Consider the following 22419-nt stretch of genomic DNA (forward strand, 5'->3'; position numbering starts at 1 on the left):
ACTTAAAACGAACACTATCAGAAAACAAACCTCCAAATACCTGTGATATACGATGAACTTCTGCCTTGTAGTTTTTTTTTCTGTTTTGTTTTGCGGAAGTGAGTGTATCTTGAACAGCGTGCCATTTACTCGGTTGCCAGCTTTTTCTGACAATTAAGAGATCTTTACATTTTCTTATGCCTATTATGCAACCTACGTTTATGATGGCATTTAATTACACCGAGCCTCTTATGTAGTAAGTATTGGCTTAAAGTTCTTTATTGCCGTGTAGTTACTTCAGTATTACTTCTCAATCAATTCACAATGACCTTTCAGTCCTGAGTATCGGTAGGTGCTTAGATAGAGGTCACGAATTGAGCGCAAAGATCCACATGCGGGTGCCAATGACGATTATTCAAGCGTTAACTTCCGCATAGCCCGATGTTCGCAACAATCAACGCCGAATGTTCAAAGGTGTTCAGTGCATAATTTAGTTCCCCGGGGCCCTTATTTGAATTACAATATTTACATTTATTCGAGACAACATTGAATGTATAGAGATGCTGTGTATGTAATTTTTTTTAGAGAATATATAACATGCTAATATTCTGACGTTTGTATTCACGTCTTCATTCGTGACGACCCCTAATTGAACACACTCATAGGTCTTGTGTACGTGTTCAGCCGCGATAGTGTTGCACGACTGGCGTTAAACACGACTCTGCGTTGCCGTGTGACCTTTGACCGACTATTACGTCTGCGGTAATTTGCATGTCACCTGAGACGCCAGTCACCCTGGAAGAAGTTATAAAAGTCAGTGTTATTCAGCACTCTCCTGATTGCCCCGCACTTTAAGGTAAGTCACTTTTGGTTTATGACGCACGACGGTTTGTGTACATCTTGACGAAAGATAGTGCATTTTCGGATAACCATTTTTTGCAAGGCTGGATGCGGCTGGTGAGCATCGTGTAACGTAGATGTCACCTTAATTATCAGAAGAATGAGTTTTCCGTTTGAGACGCTCTATTTTGACAAACACCAGACTGTCTGACTCAGACTTGACGTTATCTGTATGAAAACACACAATTTGCTACAGAGGGGCACATATTTTGGCGTGAACCCAGCTACATTAATCTGACAGGTGAACCGAACTTCCGCATAATTTTTAAAAGGGGTCACGTAATACGGTAAAATGAAAGTATAAATATTGCATTTCACGTAAAAGTGTAACTTGTTTACGAAGTATGAAACATGAGAGAGAGAGGATTGCTCGCGGTTGGTATTTGAAACTAAGGGGATGTTTGACCACTTCGCCCGTTGAGTTTGTTTCACCGTAAAGTGGAGGCTTGAATTCCCATACGTCTACACAGAGGGAATGTTTATACCCTATAAATCAGTCAGGGTACGGTGGTGGTAAAATTTATAAATATTTGCACGGTACAAAGTTTAAGTGGAGCTGTCTTCAGAGGCGATCGGTTCCGCCTATCGTATCTGTCACTAATTTGAAGATAATAAGATAACAAGGCTTTCATTACTCTATTTTCTCTTCTCAGACTTGTAGGACACGGTGCAGTTGCCCCGAAGACTAAGTCTCTGGTTCTGAAAAAAAACAACAGCTTGGACTTGAACACGCCGCAAAATGCCGAGACGATTTTATATCACGCTGTGCGCATGTCTATGTACATTGGGGATCTGTGAGTACCACAATAAATTGTTCAATAAGTCGATCAATGCTAGCGTTCAGTGCAGGACTATTTTATATGCCTTCAAATAAGGGTGAACGCGGCTCTCCATTTTTAGTTTATATCCACACACACAGCGCTGACGAGTAAGGTGAATATCGCTTTTGCGAGCGACTGATTGTACATGGAAGACTGAAGTGGCTTAACCTTGCGACAATCAAGTGTCCGATATTAGACAATCGTCTGAAAATATCAGTTATATCTCGGAAAACTTCCAGAACATTCTAAAGACTGGAACGTGGCCTCAATTGAGAAGGTAGTCCCTTCATTTTTCGACCTCTGGCATTTTCGAGTCTGAGACTGTTCGTATCCTCTAAGAATTCTATGAGTATTTCGTGAGTTCCTTATACACACAATGGAGGTCATGACACTGAGGCAGTCGTCACGGTCGTCGAACTATTTGTTAAAAGCCTTCGTATTCCTTTTGTCGAACAAAAAACCCAAACCCTATAATAATTGCGGCACTTCTGCACAGAGAAGTGATGGAGCGTAAAGAAATGTAGACGGGGGAACTAAACTTTTAAAATTCGGGATAAAAATGGCAAACAGAAAACACTATACTCAATTATTGAATGCTCTGAGATGCAAATGCGTGATCCATGTTTATACACTGCAGCAATTTCACATTCACTGCAAAATAATCGTGATATAATGCTCATTTTCAGTCATTAAAAATGGAAGAGGGCTTTGATAATATGTTCATTTTCAGGCCATTCGCAATCACCCTTCATTGAAATTCCTGTCGACACGCTGGTGTACACCGGCTGTTCAGCACAACTTAACTGCAGTGTATCAGACCTGAACGCCACCATATCGTGGTCAGTGAGAGTCGACGGCCGCTACCAGCAAATCTCGCTCGGCGACGAGACTTACGACCCCCGTTACAACATAACCGGGGATCCCGTTCGAGGCGAGTTTCACCTCTACATGCAGGTCGTTAATAAGAGCATGGAGTCCAGATATGAATGCAGGGTGAACCAAACCAATCTCAATACGACAGCGAACTTATTCGTTTTAGGTAAGTGTCTATTATTTCGGAAAATTTTGCATATTACCACATCTCATGAATATATGTATATTTACATGATAATGTACATGTATGTGCCATATTTTGCAATAATATTAATAGCAATAATAACCACCATACGCTGACAAACAAACAAACCACACAGTGAACAAACAAGCAAACAAGGCACACATATCTACATTCCTAACTACCAGCCATGGCGGAATAAATTTATTGAATGGCAAGACAATACAGGTCGTTTAGGTTTACACTTACATATTCATCGCACACATTTTCTTCTAAATTACAGACAGCATGTGTTGATAAGCCAGACATTAAAGTTGCCGACTCATTGAGTCCTTGGTTCATTTTTTTATTTTGTTTATGGGTGGTCAATGTCTGTGTCAGCAGTCGCCTTTCTGTTTACTTGAAAGGGGTCATAAACTGTCACCCTGTGTTCTAGCAATTAATGATCTGTCTCTGTCAAGACAATAATCCGTGATATTTTTCTTACAAATTAGCGATACGTGTTTCCTAAGTCCAGAGAGTGTTTCGGGTTTTTCTAAACGGTCATTAAATTAGTCGCCAATTTAATAATCTGGCTTATTAACACATTCTGTATGTACTTTGGAAGAAAACTGTGTGATGAACATGCAAGTGTAAACGGTCAACCTAAATGCCCTGTATATTTCTCGTATTTTCCTGTTTTGCAAAATATTTGTCCATTTGTATTCTGCAAAGTAGGAAAAGACAAAGGAACATATCAACAATTCAAATAAACACATACAAAATTAACAAAACAGTAATGATAAATATATTTCTCAAAACATTCCAGATAGAGGACCAAGCTGTGATGTCCAACCGGGTACAGATGTTATCGAAAACGTGGATACAAACATCTTCAACTGTTCAATCGATCTGCCGGATGGCGCCCCAGGGGAGGTCGTGTGGATGCGTAATGACCAAGAGGTCGCCAGAACAGGAAACAAGACAAATATTTTCATGAAAACATTCAACCGTAGTGAAAGCGGTGACGTATTTACCTGTTTCTATGAGGCCCCGAATGCATCCTTTTGTCATGGGTTGCAATCACTTCATTGTGGAAAGAATTTTACCATGAACGTACAGTGTAAGTAATACTACCTTTATATATATATATATATATATAATATATATATATATATATATATATATATATATATATATATATATATATATATATATATATATATATATATATATATACTATAAAGTTCGGAAATCTTCACGGTGTAAAACAGTGCTCAATACCTGTATGGCAGTGCGATTTACGGTAAAAATTGATAACAAGTAGAAAACAGGACTTAGGCGTTACTAAGGGTTTCACGTAACATGTGCCCTATACAGCGATCAACAGACGAGTGTTACAACTTAACTTATCTCGGAATAAACATTCGGAAACATTCGGAGATAAGATAAGTTGACCCACTCGTCAGATGATCGCTACAGAGAACACGTGTAGCGTTGAACTCTGACTAATCAGAATCTGATAAAGCATCGAGTACGACAGCAAACATTCCAACTAGAAATTGAGGTCTTTTAAATGTAAGTGTTTTGCAATGCGTTTGTTCGCGAACCTGAACTTGACACAATAAAGTGGTGAACGTTGTAATTACATATTATACAGTATCTTTGATGCCGTATTGAATGTCAATAATATATTCCAGAGAAGATACGGCTGCTAACTGTAATTGTTTTAATTTTTTCCAGACTTTTTGATTATGTCTCGTATTACTCTTTGCACTTATCCGATAGATCACACTAAGAAAGCTACTTATTGATCGATTGGAAAAGAAGTAAAAGATGAAAAAGCGATACAGACACCATATTAAAGCATACAGTTAACATTTATAGCAGAGAAGGGTCTTGCTAGTGAATCTCATTTCATTACTACAGATCCTCCTGGAGTAAGCATACTGGGTTCAAACAACTCTGTCATCGAAGGCGACGTGTACAACAGGTCCTGCAGTGTCGATGCGAACCCAAACGCGACTGTTCAATGGATACATCGTGGCTGGGACGTCGGAAACTCTGAAATTCTCCATCTCCAGAACGTCCAAAGAGATCAGAACGGGACGTACACTTGCCAGGCGAACAACACTTTCTGGGACGGCAGTAGTGGCAATGGCTCCGCCACCTTCGACCTCGATGTGCAATGTAGGTATCAATTCAGTAGTACACTAATAAGTATTTCAATTTTTGTTTGACCCCCTCCCCCTCTTCCTATACGTAACACGTCCAGTACCTCTTCACGATCCAACCTATTGCCTTCCGATACAATTGTTCAACACTGTCAATATGTAAATTTATGTAAATTATAAAACTCAAATCTCAGCTACTAGGTTCTGCTCTCTGGGAAATTTGTTAAGGCTACTGCCCTGTGTTGTATATTATCTTTTTTACCTAATGCCGAGTGTCGATCTAAAACTATGGCCCTAATCAGTTTTCGATATTTCTAGCACTCGAAATATTTGCGATACCATGATTTTAAACTACGCTTTTTCACGCGTTTATGTACCAAATGTCCAATTACTGCTGCGGAAAAAGACAACCAAGAACAACTTTATCCCAAATCAAACTGCATAAGCAGCACTAATTTTTTTACACGTTTTCTTAAAGAATGAGTCACTATATTGTCCACAATTAGTCCAGCATACTTGAATTTTTGTCTCATTTTTTATTATTCATTGTTTGCAATAATCGAAAATTCAAAAGTTGTAGACGTTAACACACATCCGATCCTGTAATTCGATTACGTGTAACTTTAGTAATTCAACTCATCGAATTTATCATTAGGCTTATGCGACAATAGGCGATGCCTGGTCAGTTTGCGTTGAGATAAAAGCTGCCTTTGTGTTAAGCAGTGATTTACTGTCTAGGGGGAAGAACGATGACATATGGCATGTTTTAAATGCCAAATACACCACCACGTATATCGATTAAAGATAACATAATAATTTACGACATGCATATTCTATTCGGAATCGGGACTCGGAACTCGATTGGAAACATTGCAACACGTCGCTTGAGTAGTTAGAAGTCGACATAAAGCACATGCAACCCATGTAAAAGCTCAAGTTTGAACTTTGTTCCATTTTTGAACTTTGTCCCATGAACTACTTTTACTAGCCTAGGTTGATAGCCCTGCTGATGGACATAATTGTCCCCAAGACTATCTTCCGTCGAGTTAGCGATACATTCCATCGCTCTGATAAAGTTTGCGTGCAATGTGTGATAGCGAGTATGTGAGTGCGAGTGCTTCATGAACTCTACAGCGTGTGTGGAGGGCTCGCAATCTGAATACATGTGACAACTTAGCTCGGTTATTTAACCACTCTTTTCAAGGTCGGGGATTTGGCCGAGCAGTTTTGACTGTGATTCGTTCGCCAGAAGACCTGGTGCCGTACGTTGTTAGATCGAACCCGATCATCCGAAAACCTACTGAATTTGTTCCATCCTATCAAAAAGCAGTAAAAGCCTTGTAAAACTAAAACGTTTTAAGAAAGTACCAATATATGCTTATTTATTCTATTGATCGATCGCAATGCAATCTAGTTTTAAAAAATGCTGAATGCTGTGGCCGACTTCCCCGGCGACAAGATTGTACACTAGTTGTCAGAAATCCCTGCTCATTTTGCCTCGTTCGTAGCTTACCAGCTTTCCACACGGCAAGCTAATAGTTCTTTCGTCGGTCACAAACAGTACAGTACATTGATTCCTACTTGCTCAATTTGAAGCCACTCTTTTGTAAACATGCCCCGTGATCGCCGATATCGTGCTAATGGAAAGGAGAATGCGTACAAATAAAGTTAATAGGGCCTATTTGAAAAATAAAAAATGAACACCTGTACATTCATGTACTTGACCTATGACACGAGTTAAAGTCCTTGTATGTCACAGGCCGCTCAGACATACAAGGACTATATTGTAAACACCCACTTCATCCAAACATTTGCAATGATAGTTTTGTGATTTTAATTTGACTTTTGAAAATGTACCTGCGATGACATGCCTTGTGATCGCTTATGTCGTCCGAATAGAAGACATAATGTCAGCGTACTAGTCAAATTAGTATTTGAAGAATTGAAATAAATAAATATATTGTCAATTATGTACTTCCCCTATAATCCGAGATAAAGTCTGTGTATGTCACAGGCCGATGTTTACAATACTGCAATATTGTTAAGAGAGGCCTTCTACTCGTAAATCTATTCGTCTGACGTATTTGAACAACGTTAAAATGCAGAGAGGGGAAACTATTTGTGACTGTCTTCCTATTTTTGTTTGAAGGAAGGAAAACTAAAAAATCGCCCTTAATTTTTTTTGTCGACCAGGGAAGATTTCTTTCTCCTTTTACAAAACTTTCACATCTCCCTTTACCTAAAACAAAGATCCATATTGCCCTGACTGCTGACTGCCCTGATATTGCCATGATTGGTCACCGAATTTGTTCAATGCGAGGACCGTTTGTGTCAGCCCAGCCGCCTGCAAAGAGAATACTTGCGTCCATCTTTCTTTTTATCAATTCATAACTTTAAATGTTGCCCCTGACTTCATGCTCTTCAAAACATATCCTGTACCCTCTCTCTTTACATACAGATCACCCTGAACTTGAAACGGAAATATCAGCTTCTGCCAATGACGCTGGCCAGGTCATCGCCGGAAAAGACATCATAGTGGAATGCAAGGTCACTGACAGTAACCCGGATGTTAGCACCATCCACTGGAATGACGCATCGAGCAACAAGTGGTTGGAATTTTCACCGGTGTCACGTGACAATCATGGATGGTACATGTGTGCTGCAAGTAACATATTTTGGAATGGCAAAACGGGCTTTGCCAACGTCAATGTATCTATCGATGTTCAATGTGAGAAATCATTTATGATATCGGTCAAATCTTTTCATATTTAACGAAAAACTGAAAAAATTTCAATCAAGACGAATTTTTTGCTTGTGAGTGCGTTTGGCTACCCTGTATTGCCTATCATTGTGGTAAATACGGGGCGATTTGTATGACACTTCAAAGCTCATTCTACAGGTGTCATCATGTACAATGTCACAAAACAATATCCTCTAATAGTAAAAATCAGTAATAGCGAACCATTTTAATTTTCATCCCCGGTATTTCATAAATAGCAATTATCACCTTAGACAGAAAAAAATCAATAGCTATTAGACGTTATTCTCTGTTACGCATCGTATTTTGGAAGTAAAATTACATATATTCCACATAACACGTCCTAGTAATTTCGGAAAATGACGACCACCAGCTACCATTCCCTTACAAATGTTACACAGATGCTCTGTAAAAATATACTTTATTGCAGATTATGTTTACAAATGAGGGAGAGGTGCAGATATAGAAGTATACAGAAAATGTAGATCTGTTTTAAAGAGGTAGATTAGGGAAGGATAGAAAGTTACAAAAGGATGGATTTAAAAAAAATAGGAAAGACATCTGATATGCAAATATTACCAAGAAAATTGTTCTTACAGGCTCCCTATTTGTTAAAAATATTTACATGATTTTTGGCTGATTATGGGTTAAGTGTGTATGACACGTAATATTTTAAGATATCCACTAAAATTTTGACTGCAAATAAATTGCTCATCGCAATCTATACCATCTTTACCAAGATTTATTCGTAAATTATAATTTTGGCAATTCTGCCTAAAGCTGCAGTTGTCTGTAATATTTTTATAGGTCACGATTCGCGCCAAGTATTCATTCCACTTGATTGATGATTTCTTTCATTGACAGATTCTCCTCAGGTCAGCCTAGAAGTTTCTGACAATGCTGTAGTCAAAGGCGATTCGTATCACAGAGAGTGCAACGTTGACTCTAACCCAGCGGCATCTGTGCGATGGGTGTATGATGGTAGCGAGATCAGTTCTTCGAATACGCTCTCTCTAACGGGCGTCGAGCGAGACCAACATGGGACGTACACATGTGAGGCGAGGAACACGTTCTGGGACAACGACATTGGAAGTGATTCTGTTTCGTTTGAACTCGATGTGCAGTGTGAGTGTCGACCATTTTACACATTCAATCTACTGTTCTAAGTACGAAACTTCCGACAGGATTTCGGAGGGGTCTTGGTCCTTAAATAGTCTGTTGTCAGACTAATGAGTAATTTGGACTCTGATGTGTCTTTGTGATTCGCTGAAATCTGCAAGGCGCACATTACTCAAAATAGTAAGACTTTCTTGATATTTGAGATACTAACCAAGAAAACGAACCAAGAAAAACCAAAATTCTTAACACCTTGCATAACTCGCATTTCCTTTTGTATGTACTTCTCGGAAATACCATGATGGACCCAAGAACAGTAGACTACTTGGAAGGGAGACTTGAATTTGATGATCGTTCACGTCTTTTTACCGATGTCGAAGTTGCCAATGACGTAAAGGGTTCACCGCTTACTTTATCGGTGACCTATAGAGAAAAAAAAATACCAGGCTCGAGTAGGCCTGACATACTAGGCTAGTGTGTGCCGCGTCAAGAAATTTAGGATACGCTAAAAGTCACTTAGACTGAAAGATTCTGTCGCGTGCGGGCGACAAGGGTCGTAGGTCGCAGTGCGCTGGAGCGCCCGCACGCGACGGAATCTTTCAGTCTAAAAGTCACTATGTTATACAAAAAAAGTACGCTTGATATACGATTGGTATATTGATGTATATGAATACCGCATTTGTTGTATAAAGACGTGAATAATCATCAAATTCAAGTCTCCCTTCCAAGTTTCACTACTTTCGGGACTTGACCGATAACCTCTGGAATTCCCCGACACGACTTTTGCCTTCCACTGAGGGGGCTTGACTGTGTCAATTATCGTTTGGAAGGAACATCATACATCTATGTTTCCATTAACACCCTTCTACATAAGTGAGAAAAGCTTGTTAGTTTTCACGCCTTCAAATAGCATTTACTGAAACATTTTGTACGGTAAGAGTCTAAGACTCTCAGAATGTGCTTTAACGTTTGAATTGAACACGTTGAAATTTGTTCAGGAGTATATATATATATATATACATTCTTATTAGACAGGCAGAAGTACAAAGAAATATATATTTCAATAATTAAGACTCACAATAAAGTATTCTAAAAAAACAAGAGATCGTATAAAATGCCATGTAAGTGAACAAGGAAATAAGCGCGTTTTTTTTCAACAAATACTTTTTAGTAATATTATTTATTTAAATTTCGTTTTGTTTTGTTCGAGATACTGCCTTCCTTTATATTTGTGCTACCAAAGTTTGGGACTGGTCGCTGCGAGTAGAGAACTGTGGCATATTTTCACGTCCTATTTTCTCATACAATGTTGGGTAGATCATCCTGTCGTGGACATAGGAGAACACCGCTACCAGGAAGTGACGACGGTGGAAGGGAGAACGTACACAGAGGATTGCACCGTCGATGCCAACCCTACGGCGACGGTGGAATGGGAGCACGGCGGTTCTGTGGTCAGCTATACGAGTCTGTTGTATTTACCAAACGTGAGTCGTGGACAGAGAGGACAGTATTATTGCGTTGGCAGCAACGTGCTCTTCAATGGTAATCCAGGCAGCGAGAGTCAATATTTAACACTAAATGTGCAGTGTAAGTATTTCTTGGAGCCTATGATATCGGAAGGCTTTCAAAATTTCGTGTCGGATAAAATGTAATAATTTAAAGTGGAATATTATCATCGTGATGTCGGTTAAACGATACTTTAGATTACCCTAAAGGCAGAGATAGATGCGTTAACAATAAGCTGTATCTTTTGGCTATTTTTGAGAATTTTTGTTTTGTGGTTTCCATACACTTTCTGCATTGAATCCCTACAATGTAGTTAATTGCCAAGTATTTAGCATGTCAACACAACAAATATGAGTATAATCTACACTGTTATTGTTGAAAATCGTATTCAAGTCCGAACTAGAGTTCATTTGTGAGCAATAAACAATGATCACTTTACACATACAAGCTGTTTTGAAAAAAAAGAATACTCGAAATTTCAGCATGACAAATAGATTAGGTTCAGACACGGTAGTTGATATACAGAAGCAGAATACTGAAAAAATTGACACAAGTTACGGCTTATTTCCCTTTAAAGTCAATCCCGGTGAAAATGTTTATATACGAATGTGAATGGAATTAAAATTTGGTAATTGCTGAAAGTGGTTGGTTGCTCAAAGCAGGTGAAGATGGTTTTCATATGTAAGTAACCCAAATCCACAGTTATGGTGCGAGAGAGACTAATAAAATCTCACACCCCACACGAAAGGAGGATATTTTGTTTCAGGGGAGCTGAAAAAGACTGTCAGACAAAATATTACACCCGAGTGTGAGGAATCTGATCCCAGGTCCTTGCTGTGAGACATTCTTTTTTTTCTGACATGGCCACAAAATGCGTTAAATTCACACTCGAAACATTGAATAATTATTGTAACTGCATCAATGACTATATCCTACTTTGTGGCTATGTATTCTTCCGCGTCACTAACCTGAAGTCCGAGGCGAGTTTCACTGCTGATACCTAAACTTCTCCCGACAAGATATCCACCGAAAAATTGGCGATAACTAGTGGATTAGTGGCCAAGAGTTGGACAATTCGACTGCTTTGCGCCTTTTGTAAGTCTGCCAACAGTGATGTACATTCCCCAAACCGACACAGACAAATATAAAATCTTTTTAACTGTAATAATGACAACGCTGTTGCCACTGTCATTGCACTATGACCTGCGTAGTTTGTAGTTCCGGGCCGTGTGCTACCCATTACGCCATGGGATAACATTTTGCACGTTATTATTCAATCAAAGCTATTTTAACCCTTTGAGTACTGTAATTTTTCCCACCAAAATTTTAGTGCAACATTTTACAAATTTTTATGTTTTTTCTGTATTTTTTATTGATAATTTTGGACAAATTGGACATCATATTTCAGTGGTTACAGTTTTTTGTCAAAATTTTAGCAATAATCTGAAGAAAAAAAATTGACTTCGAATATTTTATAAAGGCAACAGAAATTGACTATGGCGCTCAAAGGGTTAATGTATATCGCTTTTAGTGTATTCGCATTTGTAAATAGTGTAGGACGATTTCTTAGACAGTGGGGTCGATTTTTTCACGCACCGTCGATCCGACACTCCGAGTAACTTGGAACGTGACACAATAAACACTGCGTGAAAACCCAATAATTCAGATAAATTCACACTAATGAGTTGCCTGTATTAGAGTATAATACACGTGAATTCACACGAATCCACATGAATACAGGCTTGCTGAATACAAAAAATGGATTCTTGACTGTATTCATCTGTATATGCACTCTTCAGCTAAAATACAGGCAATAATCCATGTTAATACAGTAAGTATTATAGGGTTTTTATGCAGTGAAATTTATACATGATGTGTGTGATTTCACGTAGATCCGCCGACGGTAAGCACAGAGAAGCGTGCAGAAATCGTAGTAGGTCGGAGCTTGACTCTCTCGTGTAGTGTGGCAAGCGGCAATCCAGTCAATGCCAACATTCACTGGATTTTGCTAAACGGTGACAGGCAGCCCGGTTCGACCCTTCCACTAACCGACGTTACAAGAGATATGGCCGGAAACTACACCTGCGAGGCGACAAACACCTTCTATGACAACACCCAAGGTGTCGGTAGTAGCACCACCTACCTAGATGTACACTGTAAGTAATTAATCGAAAACACGGTCATTGCGGCCGTGTACTGTGAACATATGCTCAGGTAAAATCAGATGCCAAAATTAGCATCAGCAGCTTAAACAGATACATTTCTAAGTGATTAATGTTAGTTTTTGATGTACTTTTAATTGGATAATCCATAGACTCTCGAGAAAAACACGAGCGTCTATGGATAATCCTTGTAAATGGTAATCTATCGTAATTTCACATTTCTTCTTCAAAGTTTTTGTTGGAGCAGGTTTCGATTATGTAAATAGTTACTTACAAGCTATCGTTGCTCAATGGATTCTAGCTCGAAATTTTATCCGATTATCACCAATAACGTCTACGGTTGTAATGACAAACTGAAGGCTAGGCTTTTCCAAGCTATAGTTTACAGACAGAGCAAACTGGCGAAAACAGCTAATTTCGCCTCTTCTCGACAGAAAACGCAGTCATGATAACTTCCACCATATCTATTATCATACTCAGCTTTGTCCGACAGTGATAAGGTTACATTTTACCGTGAAACGAAATCGTTTATTATTTTCAGTCGAGCCCACCGCTCAACGATCACATTTCAGCGACGAGGTCGAGGCAGACATCGGTGTGAACGCAACGCTTGTCTGCGTGATGTCCGCAAGTCCGTCGCCAACCTTCGTATGGCAGAAAGACGGTCAACAAATCACTACCGGCACAGAGGAGACGATAGAAGGGACTGAGACAACGAGTAAGTTGATCGTGGCTTTCGTTACCAAAGAAGACTATGGAGACTACGTCAGTACTGCTACAAACTACGTATCTGAAGATCAGTGCCAAATTAAATTGGTAGGGAGAAGAGGGGTTTCTGCTGGAGGTATGCATATCATTAAATGTCTACCATTGTTTTCAGATTTATCGTGATATTTGTGCCCCTTCATCGTAAGTATATAATCAATCAGGTATACTGCGTTCTTTCATTTCCGAAAATACGTGATGCAGTATCTGTATAACGTTTGATAACTCGCATCGCGAAAACCAAGGGTTTATAGAGTAAAAAATATCATCTTTCAATGGAAAATGTCTCACAGACTATGCACGTATATTTGTTGTCCATCTGACATTATTGTACCTTAAGAACATGTTGTTCCGTTATTTTAAAACTACTGTTTCTTCCAATGGTGAATATTTCACTTTACATTCCTTCCTCGATAGCACTAAGGTTTTAATGTACGATTTGTTGTAAACATCACAGTACGAGATTCTGAAAATATTATTACTTTTCGCCTTTCTATAATCATTGAAATTCGTCAGGAATTACTGGGATCGTTTTTGGCCTGCTTATCGTTATCGGCGTTGCTCTTGCTCTCGGATATACTGGTACAGACGAAGAAAGTATTCACCGGTAAGGGGAACTCAACTGCATTTTCATGTCTATTTATGTGTACTTCTTACGATAGCAAAGAATTTCAAATTTGATTTTGGAAATCTCTCTCTCTCTCTCTCTCTCTCTCTCTCTCTCTCTCTCTCTCTCTCTCTCTCTCTCTATCTCCCCCCTCTCTCTCTCTCTCTCGCTCTCTCTCTCTCTCTCTTCCTCTCTCTCTCTCTCTCTCTCTCTCTCTCTCTCTCTCTCTCTCTCTCCTCTCTCTCTCTCTCTGGTATCTCTATATCTGTCCCCCTTCAATTTCTCTATCTCCAAGCTAACACTTGTGTTCATTGATCCGGTGGTCCAGTCATCTATTGTAGTATCTATCCTACCCGTGTATTAGCTGTGGAAACGCAGCTATCAGTAGGTGGGCTAGCGTGCGTCGCTATGCGGGTCAAAGGTCAACCCCGCCACGGATATGTGTCTTCGTACGCAAACATTAGCTTGAGGTCGCAATTATTATATTTACATTACTAATCAGATGAATTATTCAACTCTGTGTTTGTTTGTTATGTAGGAACAAACCGAAGAACAAGGGACTCTTTAGGATCAGAATTAAAACATATTGGAAAGGTAGGTCTTTGTTTGTGTGTGTGAGAGTCTGAGAGAGAGAGAGAGAGAGAGAGAGAGAGAGAGAGAGAGAGAGAGAGAGAGAGAGAGAGAGAGAGAGAGAGAGAGAATGAACAAGCTTACTTTTTCGCTAAATATGTGATTTTCTGTAAAAGTTTCAAAAACAATTGTTCAAATTTGTTCAAACTGTTTTTAAATATATTAAACGTATCACTCTTACTTAGAGAAGGAACAATGAAAGTTTATTAATTAATCATTGGCTAAGCTCTTGTTGCGCTTTTAACGAAGAGTCCGAGGATTGCATACATTTAGAAAGGACACCGTCGTCGTAATATATGTCCATAAAACTACGCTTCTATATATATTGAAAACATAATATTATTCAAGCAGCAAACATTATTTCACTTTAGTGAAACATGTACTAGAATTCCATTTTAGAAAGGTAGGTCAAAATTGATGTCTATGTTTAAAACTGTGACATCATATTATTCGTTACCAGGACAACGACGAAGAGAGAGGACATTATCAGGATTTGGAGTTTACTGAGTCAGAGAAGGTCAGATCAAAATATATTGATAAATAATCTAAACATCTGCAAACTTGAACATCAACGTATTGAACAGTGTTTTTCATTCTACCATCAGTGATAAGCAGATGTAAAATGGAACAATTTTCGAACAAAACTTACGGCAACAGTCTTCAATTCATTGTTTTATAAGACAACACAGGGTGAATGTATTTAAATAGCTTTAAAAGGGGCGTTGACTATTAAGTGTATTTTAAATGTAGATATATAGTTTTCTTTCGGGGTTGCATGGGTGTACCTTTTTCATCATGGCAACAAAACCCATTTTAGATCACCATGTGCGGCAATTCTCCTGTGCCGCTCGAAACCTATCACTTCATCGAAATGATCCAATTGATGCCAGCTAATTATATCCCAGCACTATATATACAGAAACCAAAGCGTTAACCTTCTCTACAGTTTGTGCCATCGACTCCCTGGCTATTCATGATTATCGCTGAAACTTGACCCAAGGGAACGCACAATCATTATGAGCTTCAAGCTTCGAGCTTCATATTTTACAAACCTGTCCTTGGGGGAGGGTCACATCTGACTGTTGCTAACCATGTAATTGATACAAATTTTTACTGTGGTTTATACAAAATTTCAAAGAAAAAAACTTTCCACAATAATCACTTAAAGAGAATTGCAATAGCTTACCCAACGAATATACAATACATGAAGTTGGTGAAATACATGAATGTGCCCATTATCAATTACACAGTTGACACTAGTTAGATTCATTCGCATACACCCTAAGGTGGAACTAATAAAGGCTATACGCACACGCATTACGTTAGCTGCTATGCGTTTTAATTTCAAATATGTAATCAATTGAACTTGACTAGAGAGGGATCACTGAAAGTACATGCGTGTACAGGAAATGTAATATTTCGAGGTTGCGTAGGGGCAGGGCTTAAAAGAAAAAGAGGGGGTCACATTAATCTTAACATGTACTTGATTTCCCCTCGCCTGTGATCCTCGTAATAACTGAAAGCCCCCCCCTCCCAAGCATATGGAAAATCGAAACTGATAGAATATACTATTTTGCTATCTATATACTTAGCGAAGGACAGTATTTCAGAAATAATGCCGATGATACTGATAGTCTGTCTTGTATCGTCACATCCTCAGGAAAGCAATTACACGTCTTTAGAATCGCAGTACACATCTCTTCGCCAGCCTGCTACGGATACAGCTGACATCTACATGAAACTCGGCGCACGCTCCAACGATTTTCCACGCCAGCATATCAAAGTGCATGAACTCATTGGCACTGGGTCGTACGGGCAGATAAACCGGGCCACGGCGACTGAAATTGCTGGCAAAAGCGGCAAGACAGTGGTAGCTGTGAAGTCTGTAAAAGGTAAGACATTCCCAATATAATTTAGGATCATTTTGTTGTCTATCTGAGGCGATCTGTTTTTTTTTCTGGTCTTCTATTTGCCAGCCTTATTCCAGTCTCTCGGCATGTGTTTCCATGAATAGCAAATTGATTAATGTATCACCATAAATCCTTCCTATCTATCTATCTATCTATCTATCTATCTATCTATCTATCTATCTATCTATCTATCTATCTATCTATCTATCTATCTATCTATCTATCTATCTATCTATCTATCTATCTATCTATCTATCTATCTATCTATCTATCTATCTATCTATCTATCTATCTATCTATCTATCTATCTATCTATCTATCTATCTATCTATCTATCTATCTATCTATCTATCTATCTATCTATCTATCTATCTATCTATCTATCTATCTATCTATCTATCTATCTATCTATCTATCTATCTATCTATCTATCTATCTATCTATCTAACTAGTCACCCATGATTAATGTAAAGAAATGTAAGCATCCACTTACCAAGGCTTGCAACCGTATTACAGACAAGATAATGTTGCCTTAGTCTGGTCCACTAGCCCATTTCTACCGCTGGCTGCGCTGCTCCCGAAAATAGAGTCAGGTACGGGCTAAGCCCAGGCTACCATGACTGGCTATTAATGACACAGTCGCCTGACAAGATCATGTATTCAGCACATCTGTATAATGGTAAGCTTGGAAATTACACGATGAAACATCGATCGTTGAATTTATTTGAACGGCTTCACTTTTAAGTCTTCGACTTTGTACTTGCATGATGGCATTTAGTTTTGAAATGACGATTATCGTCTATGATTTTTGTCTCAGACGTAACATACTGTCACTCCTTTTTCATGTATTGAAGTAACAAAAATAAGTGATTTTTACGTTTTTAATTCAATGTCGACATAGGATGCTTGGTTCTGATAACAATGGAGGTAAAATTTCTCCATTGGCATACAAAATCTAAATTCAAAGATAACTTTAAGTTGGAAATGAATTCAACTCAGTCACTGCGTTCGTACTGTAAACCAATGGCAGCCATGCTTACAATAGCCCATAACTGACCCTATTTTCGTTTGCAGCGTAGCCAGAGGTAGAAATGGGTCAGGGGACCAGACTAAACTTTGCTCTTACATTGGCATTCTACGTGCAGGGCGTTAGCGCCCTCAGTTATAGACATCTGAATTGCCCCTTCTGTATCTTTATAGATAGTGCTTCTGATGATGATAAAGGAGACTGACGGTAGAGTTGAACATACTACAGGGTATTGAACCACACAGAAATATAGTGCTCCTCCTCGGTTGCTGTACTGAGAAAGGTAAGTTGGTTTACGGCGAACTTTCTTTGTAAGCTAGGTTTAAATTTGCTATCAATAGTCTGTAAGGAGACCGTTGATAACGAAGTCACGTACATGAATGCAACTCATTCCGTTTTACCTCAATCCCCCCCCCCAAAAAAAAAAGAAAGAAAGAAAGAAAAAGGGTTTGGACTAAATGCAGAATTTCGACAAAGGAGTTACGATTTTAACCCCTCTCAGTGAGTGAGCAGTTTGCTTGTCATAATCGCCGTTCCCCTGAGTGCAATGACGTCCGCTTTCCTTGCTCTGAGTTTGATTATCCAATACCCGAGTGTTCATAACATTTCAAAATTCGTGTGTTAAAAACGTCATTCCAGAACCCGTTTACGTCATCATGGAGTTCATGGGTCAAGGGAACCTATTGAAGAACCTTCGAGATTATCGACGAGATAAGACGAGCGACTACGCGAACGCAGCTCGACTGAAGTGGGTTCTCAAGAGTAAGGATCTTGTCTCTATGGGAAAGCAGATTGCCGCAGGAATGCAGTACCTAGCCTCCAAGTCGGTGAGGGCGCTATTCTGTGGCCTATCTCTTGCAAACTGCTATCAGCGTTGTTTTCATTAGAGTGTAATTGCATTCATTCCCAAATACCTCCTCCGATGCACCTTTGCACGAATTCAATTTGTGCTGAACCTTAAATCACAACAAATGTGTTATCCATAACCGACAACAGCAACATCACATCCAATGTCAAATAAGGTGTTGATAGATAAGGCCTATGGGCATTTACACTTAGGTTTTTGTTTTGTTTTGTTTTATTTATTTTTTGGGGGTTTGCTTTGTTTTTTATTGACACTTATGTAAATGCCACTTACTTGAGGAAAAGGTTCACGGCACAGAACATGCTATGCAATAAAACAACGAGGTATTGGCTATTTATGACTCCTGCATTGTAATTGGTGTTTGTCTCGAGTCGAATTTTCTAGTTATGTGAAATGCGTCATGCATGTTTAGTTTACATTCCTTCCCGTTTGACATTGACATAGTATGTGCACGGCGAACTTGCTGCAAAAACAGTTCTTCTATCAAAAGACCGGCGAACTTGTAAATTATCAAATATTGGTCTCAGAGGTGATGTGGAAATTGAAGCGATCAGAGTTAAAGAGGTAACATTACATTCTGTGATATTTTCCTTTGTTTTACTCTACTCTTTGTGTTACTCTACTCTTTGTTTTACTCTACTGCAATCAAACGAAAGGTGTTGATAGATTTGTTTTGCTGCATACTTTCTGAAATTCCGCCCATGTTCTATCATAGCGAATGTTAGTAAGCAAAAGGCAACATTTACCACCCTATTATTAGGAAAACTAAAGTAGTTTAGATTAATTTACCATCATAGAAAAGTTACACAACTAAAGTAGTTAATTTACCATCATAGTGCTGAACTACATTGCATGACAATTTACTGATTACCATGGAGATTCTTAAATTGTGTTTGTTGTTTGTTCTTAGCATCACACCCGCCAGCCGATACGTTGGTTTTCACCGGAAACGGTCAGTTCAGGGGAATATTCAACAATGAGCGACGTCTGGTCCTTGGTGTAGTACTGTGGGAGATCACTACGTTAGGTAAGTGCAGCTCGCAAAAGTACCAACCAAACATTTCAACTTGCCGGGCGTTATCCGGTCTTCCAAATCTGTTATCCTGCTAGCGACTACGGGCACACGGAAACGTTGTCATACGTCTTCTTGTATCGCGGCTGTTTTCCCTTTTGATGTTCAATTATCCATCAACTTTAAGTATTTTGTTTTGTTTTTACGATTGAAATAAGGTAAGACACCGTATCCAACTGCCAAAAACGTGACCAAAGTAAGGGAGTTCATTTCAAAGGGATTTCGAATGAAGAGACCAGCCTATTGTGACGCTAAATTGTAAGTAATGGCAAACAAAGCTACCTCTATCTACAGCAAAAAAACAGGATGGTTGGACAGTCTCATATAAATTACGTTTACTTTTTTGTACGTGGCACACAACTTTTGTAGATAACATTGTAGATAAAAAGAACCGACTCATTTGATAAAACTGCTTACACTAATTAGTTTCAGCTGTAGCCAGCTGGCAGATTAGCGTGTAGTGTGTTATAACTGGGCAGTTTCTGTTTCACCCGTGGCCACTTTAGAGTTGACCGAGGTTACTTGATACAGACAAAAAATTCCGCTTGTCCAAAGGCAAAACTAGCTCTGTCTGGGGTTGTAAGCTTAAATAAGTTACGATTGGCACCCTGTGTACAATGTAACATTACCATGCACTGGTCCATGTACAAATCTTGTTTATTTCAACTTCCCAGACAAACTGTCTGCTTGGGACATACAATGTTGTCTACTTTGCCAGCTGGCTACAGCTGAAACTAATTAGTGTCAGCAGTTTTATTGCAGTTCACTGCAGTAGCTTAGTAATTTAGCAATTCCCTTGTGTGTTCTATCCAGACACTCAAATGAGTCGGTTCTTCTTATCTACAATGTTATCTACAAAACTTGTGTGCCACTTTCAAAAAAAGTGAACGTAATGTATATGATACTGTCCAACCATCCTGTTTTTTGCTGTAATGTACTGTACGCCTTGGTTGGGCTGATGAACAGACAATAGTTTATTGCGATGTGAATATAATATTCACCACGATAAGTTATAAACACTTAAATGGAAGTGGCAGTTCTCGTGCACACAGTGAAAGCTACAAAAACAGAAGCCAATTTGAAATTTTGTTGATAAATCACTGGCATTAAAATCATTAAATAACTGTGAATGTGCACGGAAATACCAGTTTGTATGTTTTTTTTTACTGATTTAATATTTTCTTAAACGAACGTTACTCGGAAACTCCATGAGGAATTCCTCACTTTTGCTGAACTGGAAACCTATGTTTTTTGCGGTCAAATGCAGGCAATTGCTACGTAAATACCCTGCTGTATTTTGATAAGGCAGACAGATTGTGTTTTGCACATATGGCCATGGACATACATATTTCGAAAATGCGGTCTCATATCAGCAAAAGAGCGATAACCAGACATTGAAATTATCATGACATTGACCTTACCTCCACCAACAGGTACTCCGTCATGACGAGGTGCTGGTCGGAAAACAAAACAGAGCGACCGTCCTTCTCCAAACTCGTCATTGAACTTGAAGGCATGGCTAAAAGCAGCGAGGTAACTGTTTGTTTTTTTTTTTCACTGCTAAATATGAGCGGTTCACTTGTGTCGACAATCGTCCCGTTCTTTATGGCTTTCCGATTTGAGTAAAGGCAGTTTTATCCTGTAAGGGAGATCACTGGTTGATGTTACTGGTCTCTAGTACATTAACTCTGATGCGACAATTTTATAGCAATTTAACAACTGTTTTTTTATTAATTTGCAAATAGGAAACTGTTCATGGTTTTGTCCCTCAGTAGTAGGAGCTATGACAAACCAGAGGAAGTATCAACAACATTTTGTCATTCCTTGCATTCCAGGTTTTCATAGACGTCAAAAAGGCGTGTGCCGACACTCCAGACTATAAGAAGGCAGCGAATGAAAAGTGTTATGAAACAAAGTGATGGCACTGTGCGATTGGTAACCGATGGACGCTGAGTTTCTTCGGCAGAGATCAGTGTGTACGTGACAATGCAAAGACAGACATTTGAACGTCAGATCAGAAACTGCATAGTCAATATTCTTACAGACCATACCTGCATGATGGATTCATCTCACATAAAATATATTTTTGGATATAAAATTGTCAATACAGTGCTAACAAGCTATTCACATCCAATAATGCAAGCACGAGGGATTAAGGAGAAAGTAGAAAGTTTACTTTCTGGTCTTCAGATTAAATTCGAAAGACAGAGAATACGTATACACACACACATACACACATACATACATACACACATACATACATACATACATACATACACACATACATACATACACACATACATACGTACATACATACATACATACATACATACATACATACATACATACATACATACATACATACATACATACATACATACATACATACATACATACATACATACACACACACATACACACACACACACACGCACACACATACATACATACATACATACATACATACATACATACATACATACATACATACATACATACATACATACATACATACATACATACATACATACATACATACATACATACATACATACACACACACACACACACACACCACACATACATACATACATACATACATACATACATACATACATACATACATACATACATACATACATACATACATACATACATACATACATACATACATACATACATACATACATACATACATACACACACCACCACACATACATACAACATACATACATACATACATACATACATACATACATACATACATACATACATACGCAATTTACATAATCTCTCAAAATTAATCACTCATGTGACGTCATCAATGACGAGAGAGAACTTCTGGCAGACAATATATTTAGCACATTCATAGACCGACATTTTGTAATACAAAACTGCTTTCAAGAGTGAAGTAAGCACGTCCTTTTAATGTTTCAGTGTGGCGCGATGAGGGTGTGCAGTTGTGTGCAGTTTCGGCGTGCATATCACTGTTGGTTGTAACATGTCACACTGGCGACGTTTGTTCAATACTCACAAGCACGGTACAGAAGCAAGGCGTCGAAAGCGCGCTGTAAAGAAGTCGACAGAGACAGTC

At 38.8% G+C, this 22419-nt stretch overlaps 2 protein-coding genes across 2 annotated transcripts; both read left to right on the forward strand.

The window, feature by feature from the left end:
• The first annotated feature begins 713 nt into the window (after window positions 1–713).
• Window positions 714–17593, forward strand: LOC139129039 (cell adhesion molecule CEACAM5-like). Its single transcript, XM_070694710.1, has 14 exons — window positions 714–835; window positions 1533–1673; window positions 2431–2739; window positions 3563–3856; window positions 4663–4923; window positions 7366–7635; window positions 8530–8790; window positions 10099–10368; window positions 12180–12443; window positions 12991–13293; window positions 14324–14415; window positions 14912–14968; window positions 16112–16343; window positions 17562–17593. Exons 2-14 carry the CDS (start codon window positions 1619–1621, stop codon window positions 17591–17593), a joined length of 2700 nt encoding a protein of 899 aa, XP_070550811.1. The 5' UTR covers window positions 714–835; window positions 1533–1618.
• Window positions 17594–17608: 15 nt separating this feature from the next.
• LOC139129044 (protein-tyrosine kinase 6-like) lies at window positions 17609–19602 on the forward strand. The gene is made up of 5 exons (XM_070694716.1): window positions 17609–17671; window positions 18028–18215; window positions 18698–18817; window positions 19164–19280; window positions 19484–19602. Exons 2-4 carry the CDS (start codon window positions 18045–18047, stop codon window positions 19254–19256), a joined length of 384 nt encoding a protein of 127 aa, XP_070550817.1. The 5' UTR covers window positions 17609–17671; window positions 18028–18044; the 3' UTR covers window positions 19257–19280; window positions 19484–19602.
• Window positions 19603–22419: the final 2817 nt, after the last annotated feature.

The sequence above is a fragment of the Ptychodera flava genome, unplaced genomic scaffold (genome assembly GCF_041260155.1).
Source record: "Ptychodera flava strain L36383 unplaced genomic scaffold, AS_Pfla_20210202 Scaffold_86__1_contigs__length_474469_pilon, whole genome shotgun sequence".
Classification (NCBI taxonomy): Eukaryota; Metazoa; Hemichordata; class Enteropneusta; family Ptychoderidae; genus Ptychodera; species Ptychodera flava.